The sequence below is a fragment of the Hypomesus transpacificus genome, unplaced genomic scaffold, assembly GCF_021917145.1.
Source record: "Hypomesus transpacificus isolate Combined female unplaced genomic scaffold, fHypTra1 scaffold_221, whole genome shotgun sequence".
Classification (NCBI taxonomy): domain Eukaryota; kingdom Metazoa; phylum Chordata; class Actinopteri; order Osmeriformes; family Osmeridae; genus Hypomesus; species Hypomesus transpacificus.
The window spans coordinates 63545-73978 of record NW_025813757.1 but is presented as its reverse complement, the minus strand read 5'-3'; the positions used below and the strand labels follow the sequence as shown (position 1 = coordinate 73978).

Genomic DNA, 10434 nt, shown 5'->3' with positions numbered 1-10434 from the left:
ATGAAGTGTTACATGAGTTCCTCAGTTCAAAAGGACTAAGGGAAGGAGGCTTGGCCAGACCCACACCTGTAGAGTGTCTCAGACATGCTCAACGCTGCAGTTGTCACAACAGGATCATCCTAATCATCTTTCCAGACAACAGGCCTGAAGTGGCTTTCTCTGCACATTAATCCTGTGTGTTTGTGTGTGGTATAAATCACACAACAATAATTGGACTTATGACATACAAATTAAAACTTTTTCACACATCCATTGAACTTCCAAGAGGCTGTCTGGTCATTACAGTTAAAATGACTTTGCAGGAATTTTTATAAAATACACTAAATAAACTTTGAATCATTACTTTTCTGTCTTGAACCCCCTCTCTTGCCTCACTTGGCCCGAATAGAATAACCTTCTAAAACCCTTCCTGATTCCTGAAGCAACATGAGACAAAATGGTGGCTGAGACTGACTGACAGACCACATTAACTGGTAAAACGCTGCTCTCTAGTGGTACTATTATGTTAAAGTACAATACGCAGAAAATAACAAGCGAACAAGATTTCTTTTTTTATCACCAATAACTCTTTATTTGTTCTTCTTCAATAATGAGTTTCCTTTACGTTTGAGCAGGAGGGAATTCTTCTGCATCTCCATCTCTTTGGCCAATTCTTGCTTCTGTTCCCACTGGTCCATCCCTTTATCAATCTCTGTTTCTAGGGCCACAATACGTCTCTGAAGACAAAAAAGAGAGTGATAAAAGGACGAGAAGGCAATAGAGTCGTAATAAATACATTTAAGAAATGTCAAGTACAAACTCACTGTCAGTGCTTGTCTTTCTTCTTTTCTCCTCAGCTGTCCTTTCATTGGAGGTGCAGGCCGGCCATCTGGATAGGTGAAAACAGACTGGGATCAGGAGTTACATTCATGCCAAATACACAAGACAAATTTGTACTGAAAAATCCCAAGCACAAAAACTAGTAATCTGTAGATTTACCAGCAAAGGACCAGTCAGGGAGATCTGTTAGAGGGCCGTACTCTGATCCACTACGGGCTAAACCATGCCTGAAGGTGAGAACAATTGCAAATAAAAACCACATCGATTACTGTGTAGTCTATAGCTAAATATTAAACCGTTCACCCAAGTGTTTAGTAGTACCTACTCTAATCTCCATTTAAGCCCTCCTCGGACACCACAAGTCGTCGATATGTGCCGACTGGAGTGTTGAAAAACTGTAAAAACAATAATTGATGTCATTGAATCCACATAATGTTAACGAGACTACAGAGCTAGCTACCAACGCTAGCCTAACCTCATGCTAGTGCTTTGGCTAGTATGAACTTGCTGAAACCTGAGATCTCGTCAGAAATATAGATGGAGATATCGGTGAGTATTTACGTAGCAGAAAGCCATAAGCACGAGTAATATAACAGTAGCTATATTCGGTTACTTATAGCAAAGAACCCCTTACCTGTGCAACACAACGTCCTGATGGTCGCCGCCATGTTTACAGTTTTGTTGTTGACCGGTAGATGGCGGTGGAGATACGCGAGCAGATGCCAGAATTAACTTATGTAGTTTATTACAGCCATAAAGTTGTTCCATTGTGGCTTTTAAGTAATCCTGTGTCAGATTACATTTGAAAAAATCACGAACCCTATTCAGCTTAATTGTACGATTGGGATAGTTAATAAACTTGTTTGTAAATTGTACACCCTTGATTTTACCGAAACAGTCCGGATATTCAAAATAAAGAAATGTAGGTAAATACGATTCACTGTTGAGGGTCAAACAAGTACAGCTTAGACAGGTAAGCTAATGGGTGTATAAAAATAAGAAAAAAAGCCATATAAGTCATGTGTATCACATTAGAAAAAATGCTTTTCTTGTGTTCTGGGTAGGCACCAGGTACTGTAGCATTCATTTGCTACCAAAGAACAAGTCTTTACTCGTCTAAATGACTGTGCGAGTGCAAGTCTAGGGAGAGGCTGAGCTCGCTCGTTTTAGCGGACCGCAAGAGCAATGAAAGACTAGGAACAAGGGAACAGAAGGGAGGGGGGCTCCGGGGCAGCCAAAATAATAAAGAATCTAGTCCAATCTAGTACATTAGTAAACTAGTTTAAATTGGACTCGAATCATTTCGGCGTGATGCCCCACAAATAACTCTAGCTGCATAGAAGTAAATTGTCTAAAATGTCCTGGAAAAGCGAATTGTTTACTTTGCATCGTCCTTGGAGAACACACACACGCTGAAAAAATGCCCCGTCGTGTTACTAACTAATGTCCTTCCGCACATTCCAGAGACTGGAGGCACAACAAAATAGTGCAGCTGCATTTAGTTTGCATCTGTAGCGATTGCAAGTGTTGCTAACTTGCAATGAATCTACTTTCTGTCTTACGTGACAAGAAAAAACAAACGGAATATTAGGTATGTATTCCTGCAAGTTATTCTATAGGCTACTTTAGAATGCTGAAAACGTGTGGTTTTGTTAACGACAGGACAATAACTCACCTGAGAGGTCATATGGTTGTGTAATAATACTAGCTAATAACTCAGTAGTTAACCAACTCTCACGAGATAAGATACAGAGGTAGGCTACTAAGCTCATAATTAAATTGGATACCGAGAGCTCTATAAACCTCACAATAAAAGTTCAAGCACCTATAGAAAAAAACATTTAACCCATCCATAATAGAGTAGTCTATATTTGTCTAAATATGATTCATCCGCGGTCATTCATATACCTGTTGTTAAACTTCAAATAGTAGTTAATAAATACTTATGTCTTATTACAATGTGCCGTGCATGAAATGGGACAGCATTTACCCCAAACCACTGAGAAGTTTGCGTATGAATGACGAATAATATTGCAGGGTGGTATCCATGCGCGCTTGCTGGTGGGGAAGGTGTCCCTGTTTGGAGAAAAACGAGTCACAGCACCACTGCCAGATAAAGGAAAAGAGGGGGAGGTAAGTAAATTGGGGGAAGGAAGAAACAAAGTTCTTGAATGTGTGATACACTCGCAGAATGTATTTATTCTTGATTATCAGTGAATTCAGTTTGGTCAGTTAAGAACACTTTGTAGTCAGCGAACGCATGCTTCCCGCTCTCTCTGAACTTCAATGCTTGTTTTTGCAGCAAAGATAACATTCTTTTGAAAACGGGGAATGAAAGGAATATCCACATTCTTGAAACGTCGAAGGCTGCATGTTTTTTCTTTGTGCGCCCCCAATCTCTTCTCGTTTCTTCCTCTAAAAATGTTTTAGGCTTGAAAGTGAAAGAAAGCATTTGCAACCGTTTATACTGAAAGAAAGAACATATTTTCCTGTCTACACTGGACCCCAGAACGACGAGAAAACCGATCTACCAAGGAGCTTGCCCACATTGCACTGAAAAGCCCACGCAGTCTAAAGGATAACGGAGTCAATGGACTATCTTGCCCTTTCAATATAACGGAAAAGAAGAAGAAGAACAACTACAAGAACAGAGAGGTTGTAATTGGGAAATTTGAGTAGTGTAATTATTTGTTGGGCAAATAGCGGAAACAACTCGCAGTTGGCTCTTGACCATTCGGCTACAAGTCCAATGGACCATTTTTCAACTGAAGAGAGATGCAGGTGTGGAGCGACGTAGACAAGTCTCTAAAGCAAACGGACTCCCCAACGATAGTGTAACTACACTCAAGTTTTCTATTTATTTCCGTATTTATTTTCAACATTGCTGTATTGAAACAGACAGGACTGTAGAAGTAGTCAAATTAGTCAATGGATACACTTGCATCCCTCACAATCTGTCTGTGTGGATGTTCTGCGGTCAGAACAGGATGACTCTAAAGACAGTAGGCTAGTTATCACATGATTTGGACGTCATGTAGCCAACCTAAAATGTCTTAAACGTCTTATTTAACGTATCTTTTGTATTTATTGTGTACATATTCTTAGGCATTCGTCTGTATTTTTGATGACTGTTTAGTGGGAGGTGGCTCTGTCTGTTTGTCTTTGTGTTTTAAGACTGGTCCCTGTCATTTCAATTCAACTACTGTAGACAAACTGTATTGTAGATGTAGGCCTACTTGAAAATGTTTGTGTATTTCAATTCATAGTGTATTTATTGCGTTAACTTATGACATAGTTGTAGCTGCCTAATTTCAAGAAACATAACAACTAGCACCAGACTAACACAAGGCAAACCATGGACCGACTTGGAACTAAGCTATTGGAAAAGTTGAAACTGACTGATTCAGGAAGTGTGAAATTTGCAAGTTCAAAAAAGGAAAAAAAGGAATTGGCGAATGCCAATAACAGCAATGGCAACAGCGGCATCACCAGCATCAGCAGCAGTGGACTTCCACCAACGCCCAACACTGCTTCCTCCTCGCCCTCAAGGCCCGGTCAGTTTTCCCTCGCCTCTCAACCCCCCAACGAGACCAGCGGGGCGATGATTGGACGAGGCAGCAAGGGAATGGGAGGATCTTCGTCTCAGCTGCTCTCTCCGTTGACCACCTCCACCCCGCTGCCCCCCGACGGCGACCAGCACCACCCGTCGACCTTGGCGCCTCTCCGACGCCGCTCCCCCCAACAGCGCGCCTCCTGCTACCTGGGCGAGGGCGTGGACATCCAGATGCGCCGGGAGTCGGGCCTGGGAGGAGACTGCGGCGACCCGTCCATGGGAGCGTTCGGATCCAAGGCCTCCCTGAACCAGCGCCGTTACTCCCTGGAGCTCCAGCAGCTGGTCCGGCGCCATCAGCTCCTCTCTCAGCCTCCCCCCCTCTCCGTTCCCCCACCATACCCCTCCTCTCGGCCTACGGCTCCGCCCCGCGCCCTGGGGCCCTGGCGGAACCGGCCTACCTCTCTGAGCCGGAGCGCCACAAGCGCTTCTCTCTCCAGGAGGCGCTGTTCTACAAGCGGCTGAGCACCGGCAGCGAGCTCTGGGAGAGCCCCAGACCAGCCTCCCTCTCCCACCCGCCGCACCGGCCCTCCGACATGGGGGGAGGAGGAGGAGGAGGAGGGGGCTTCTTCTACCCCCCGGGGCCGACCCTGAGCCCCTGCTCCTCCTTCAGCCTACAGGAGTCTGTGCTAGTCAGCCCCAGGTCCAGCTTCGCCTCCAGCACGGCCAGCGGAGGAGGCGGCGGGAGCCCCATGGGGAGCCGCTGCAGCAGCAACCGAACCAGCGGCATCAGCCTGAGCTACGACACCCGCCACAGCACCTCCTCCGCCGGGCCGCAGCAGCAGCAGTTCTCCTCCCTGCAGCTGGGGGCGTCGGGGTACGCTGGGCCGGGAAGGGCCGGCGGAGCGCACTCGGCAGAGGGCTGGATGCATTACATGGATGCGGGGGCTATGTGTGGACAAGGGGTCCAGGATAGCCGGCATTCTTACCCGCCCGCCGTGGGCAGCCCCGCGGCTGCGTGCTACCGGGCTGGACCGGAGTGGTGGGACGAACAGCGGAGCGGCGTCAGGGGAGAGGAGGCGGGAGGTCTGGCCGGGGAACGGGCTCGCTACTCAGACCTGCCGGGTACCCGGTACCAGGAGGAACTGACTCGTCTGTTGCTAAGGGACGCGGCGCTGGAAGGGGACGGGTTACTAGGGGGGCTGGGGGGACTGATGCTCAAGGAGCACAATGCTCCAATCAAAGGCCTCGCCAAGCCTGCGACACTGGTCCCTGCCTCGGCCGGAGGACCAATCAAAGGCCAGGAGGATCCAGGGACGGGGAGGGAGGCTTCTGAAAGCCGCCAGGAGTTCTTTGGTGAGATCATCTCATTCTCTTGAGCTTTCTTGTTGTCCTCGCGGTGGACAGTGTTTCATGTTTTAATGAAAGGACTGTATGGGTGAATGGATGGATGGACGGATAGACAGATTGATGGATGAAAGAGTGGATGGATGGCTCCAGGTCTTGCAGGGACTTGCAGGGCATTACCAGGCGAGCAAAGCTGAGGGAAGGAAAAACAAACTGAAGCTTCCAGTAACCTATCCAGGGCTGTTCAATTGAGCATAGGAGAAGAAGAGGGATGAAAGCAGTGTGGAATTAACATAGCTGACACGCAGACATTAAAGACACGGGTTCAAAGTCATTAAACCAGTACACACACACACACACACACACACACACACACACACACACACACGCACACACACTGAAAGTTCTCAGTTCTCTATACAATAAACTACAAAGCCCAGCCCCTTGGTTCAGACAAATTATACGTTTCCGATAAACACTGCTCTGTCCATTGGCATGAGTCATACAGTAGGTTAAAGCCAAGACTGCTAACATATGTGTGTGTGTGTGTGGCAGGATGCGTGCCAACGTGTGTTTTTGATGTGACTCGGGGCCACGATAATGAAGCCGTGTGTGTGTGTGTGGGGGGCGTGAGTCATGCGTGTGCGGCATGTGTGTAACCCTGCCTTGGCGTGTGCAGGGGCGGTGTGAAGCAGCCTGTTTTTCTGCTCAGGTATTTGTGCCCTCGGGACACACACACACACTTCTACCGCTCCTCCGTCTCGGAGCAGCCGAACCAGCTTAGCGCCGGGGAAACAGACAAGAGACTCCGTGGCAGAGACTGAAGGGTAGAATGAGTGTGTGAGTGAGTGTGTGAGTGAGTGAGTGAGGGGGGGATTTTCACTGTTGACACTGAGTCAGATTCCAGAGTGCGTTCTCCAACACCGTGTCTTTTGTCAAGGCGTGGAAAGGAGCGAGTCTTGACTGATGTGGGCCCTGTTGTGTTGGCTGTGTTGGTAGGGACCTGTGTGAAGTGTGCCAGAGGTGTGTACGGCGCGGACAACGCCTGCCAGGCCCTGGACAGCCTCTACCATACACGCTGCTTCACCTGCGTGTCCTGCGGTGAGTTGGTACCTCCCTGGCCGACGAGGAGGAACGCGAGGTGCATTCGAACGGCTCCGCGTTCACTATGAAGCCCTGTTTTAAACCAAATGCCGTAACGTTTAGAATGTACACACACACACACATATTTACACACCTCGTGAGCTGCCTTCACCGGTTGGCTATCTGCGTCTCACCTGTCTCTGTGTGTGTTTTGCGTTTGTCTGCCGGCCTTTCAGGACGCACTCTGAGGAACAAGGACTTCTACAACGTCAACGGGTCTGTGTACTGTAAAGAGGATTACATGGTGAGAGACGAGGTCAAGGCCAAGCACATTCCAGCTAGGCTCACAATCATGTAGTCATTTAGCAGACGCTTTTATCCAAAGCGACTTACAAGAAAAGAGCAAAATCCTCACCCCCTAAGGGGGTTAACATGACATCACTCTGTGGCGTTCATCAACATGGCTTCCAGATGGTTCTCTGTGGCCGGCCAGGTCCTTCATTAACACCACCACCATCATCTCTCCCTTCTGGTCTTCTTTCCAGTTCTCGGGCTTCCAGGCCGCAGCGGAGAAATGCAGTGTGTGTGGTCACTTGATTTTGGAACAGGTGAGTGGGCATCAATAACACGCCAACCTTTCAAATGTGTGAGATAAGAGAGAGTGTGTGTCTATGGTTGGTGACCCTCTGCGGCCCCTCAGATCCTGCAGGCCATGGGGAACTCGTACCACCCGGGCTGCTTCCGCTGTGTGGTGTGTTCCAAGGCTCTGGACGGAGTCCCCTTCACTGTGGACCATCAGAGCAACATCTACTGTGTGACAGACTACAACAAGTTAGTCTGAACCATCCCCGTCTCCAGCCTCAAACCCCCCCCCCCTTGCAGTGCTTCTTCTGAGTTCAGTTCGGGTCACAGGGATGTTTGAAGTGGTTACTCTGATCTGTCTGTGTCTGTGTGCGTTCGACATTCTTTACATTGACTTAGAAGAAGGCATAGGCTGTGTGTTGTTATGTTCTGCCGAGGACATCATGTGCTAAGCATCACACTGCTACTATAGCCACCGGTCACTGTAACTCAGTAAGACAGGGGGGCCTCGTAACTCCTGTTTTTATAGCTTTCTGTAGAGGCGGCTTAATGTGCAGGTCTGTCACTGAGCCTTAACTCCCCCCCCCCTCTCCACCACACATACACACACTCACACCCACACACACACCACACACACCATCTCCTTGATGCTGCTGACAAGCCCAAGCAGAGTCCCGTGTCAATTTCCTACATTCTCTCCCTTTCTGCTGATGTTACAGAACCTTCGCTCCTAAATGCGCTGCCTGTTTACAACCCATCTTACCTACTGAGGTGAGTGCCTATGGCAGGTGTGTTGTGTGAGTGTGTGTGTGTTTAATCTAACCTTAGGTAATGGTGTGTATAGGGAACTGGATGAATGCATGGATACATGCTATATCATCCCTGCCTAAGTCAACAAGGATGTACTTTTTTTTCTTTCTGTTGCTGTCATTTCTCAGGCACCTAATCTCTGTCGTTCTGTTTGTTTTGCGACACAGGGCAGCGAGGATATACTCAGGGTGGTGTCTATGAACAAGGACTATCACTTTGAGTGCTACCATTGTGAGGTTAGTATGACCCCCGTCTTGCCTCATTTGGTCAGTGTGTTCAGGTGCTGTCATAAGGACCTTCGGGGTTAGTTCACACTAGTGTCCCAGGTATCCCTGGTCAGTACTGCTTCCACCCTGACTTGACCTTCACCGCGCCGCATCTCTGCCACCTGACCTTTCAACTCACTTGACCGCCTACCAGCAACGCCGGTCTGATGAGTTATAACAGCCAGGGTGGAGAGCTGAGTAGCACTATAGTCTGTGCTGCACACATCACTGGATTGATTTTGTTGTTGTGCTCTCTCTTCCCTCTCCTCTCTCTCTCACTCCTCTCTCTCTTCCCTCTCCTCACTCCTCTCTCTCTCTCTCTCTCTCTCTCTCTCTCCTCTTCCCTCTCACTCCTCTCTCCTCTTTCTCTGTCCTCTCTCTCTCACTCCTCTCTCTCACTCCTTTCTCTCTCACTCCTCTCTCTCTTCCCTCTCCTCACTCCTCTCTCTCTCCTCTCTCCCTCCTCTCTCTCTCCTACTTCCTTGTCTGTCGTTCTCCAGGAGTGTCGGAAGCAGCTGTCTGACCAGCCGGGGTCTCAGTGCTTTCCTCTGGACTCACATCTCCTCTGTCATCCCTGTCACATGGCCAGAGTGTGCATCGCCCCCAACACCACCCCCCACAACGTACACTGACAACTATGCAGCTACAAGACTTCTCACACACACACACACACACACACAGTGTAGACCAACCCCTCCTCTTGCACACCCAGGGGGGGTCCAGATCTTCTTGAAGGTCTCTCCTCGACGAGCTCAGACACAAACAAGCCGAAACAGAGAGACTTTTACTCTGAAGGCAGCATATGCTCTCACCTATACAGGCTGGGTCCTGATTATGACAGACACAAGTGCCTTCAGCTTGATTTCTAACCCTGGTGCTTCACAATAAGAGTCCTGCTGCTCTTCAGATCATCACTGTACCGATACTGTACATGGTCTCAGAGTGGGAATAACAGGCCAAACTACTGTTTTTATTCCCCACCCCCTACATGGCTACTGTTCGCTAGAAAAGAACAAGGGATTAATTTTGTTAAGTTCTGTATTTAATGTAATTAGCAAACAATTTGCACTTAAACATTTGGATTTTTGTTTACCATAAGAGATTTGTGTTTCTGTACAAGTACAAAAAAAATACATTCCTGTATCTGTTGTAATTATTAATAAATATTTTCCTTTTTGTGTTTAACCCTTTACTGCCTAATACAAAATTCCGAACATTCCATATGCTGTTGAAATATGATATGCATATTAATATTCATATTTTATGGATTTTCATATAAAATCATACACCTTAACTGTTTATACCATCTTGAAGAGGAGAACTAGGGGATTTTTATCATGTCAATGAATATATGATTACTTAAGGCAAATCATATTTTATCAAAGTGGTTTCAGGTAGATATTTTTAACAAAAACTTCTCCATCCACCATACCTCATCAGACAACTGAATTTGTCACCACTTTAATTACAAGATAGAGAAAAACTTTGAGTAGGTGGAATATCCACAAGTCTGTGGGCAATGTAGAACAGAAGACAGATTAGAAATACCTTATTTTGATTAAAAGTTATGACCATTCTTGTGACTAGTGGAGACATGGGGGAAACCGGAATTATCCTGTCCCAAAAGCAGCTAAAAGCAGCTAGCGCTATGGCTAGATACTCCTCTCGATAAGTAAAAAACGTTCGAGTTTCTTCCACAATCGACCGAATTGGCCAAACAAGGCATGTACATTTAGCTTAGAGTATACATAATCTACCTAGTTAATGTTGTTTTTCGAAGTTTTTTTAGAAATCTGCTCAAATTGAAGCTAAACAGTGCTACTACCGTCATTGCTGCCTGTCACAAACGGCCAAGCCGGACACTTCATTCTTTCCTGAAAACACTTGCGTCACTCCCACAAACAAATTCTTCGTAAGTAAAAAGTTGAGACTTTTAATAGACAATATTGACAACACAAATTAAGGAACTTGTCTTAA

At 47.0% G+C, this 10434-nt stretch overlaps 2 protein-coding genes across 2 annotated transcripts; one reads left to right on the top strand and one right to left on the bottom strand.

Annotated features, from left to right (window-relative positions):
- Window positions 1-547: 547 nt before the first annotated feature.
- On the bottom strand, window positions 548-1558 carry mrpl52 (mitochondrial ribosomal protein L52). Its single transcript, XM_047014095.1, has 5 exons — window positions 1454-1558; window positions 1145-1214; window positions 979-1046; window positions 804-868; window positions 548-716 (listed from the first exon to the last, which is right to left on the bottom strand). The coding sequence occupies exons 1-5, from the start codon at window positions 1485-1487 to the stop codon at window positions 570-572; spliced, it is 384 nt and encodes a 127-aa protein (XP_046870051.1). The 5' UTR covers window positions 1488-1558; the 3' UTR covers window positions 548-569.
- Window positions 1559-1651: 93 nt separating this feature from the next.
- Window positions 1652-9642, top strand: ajuba (ajuba LIM protein). The gene is given in 10 exon segments (XM_047014094.1): window positions 1652-2410; window positions 2857-4775; window positions 4778-5725; window positions 6716-6817; window positions 7036-7103; window positions 7345-7407; window positions 7500-7630; window positions 8101-8152; window positions 8359-8427; window positions 8958-9642. Coding segments are annotated over 9 exon segments (2166 nt in total). The 5' UTR covers window positions 1652-2410; window positions 2857-4174; the 3' UTR covers window positions 9090-9642.
- Window positions 9643-10434: the final 792 nt, after the last annotated feature.

Bases quoted from the DNA above. Each gene is read 5' to 3' on its own strand.
- mrpl52 (XM_047014095.1), bottom strand. From the start codon at position 1,487: ATGGCGGCGACCATCAGGACGTTGTGTTGCACAG. The intron at 1,215-1,453 runs GTAAGGGGTTCT...TTGTTTTTACAG, and splicing joins CAGGACGTTGTGTTGCACAG to TTTTTCAACACTCCAGTCGG. The intron at 1,047-1,144 runs GTAGGTACTACT...TCTCACCTTCAG, and splicing joins GGGCTTAAATGGAGATTAGA to GCATGGTTTAGCCCGTAGTG.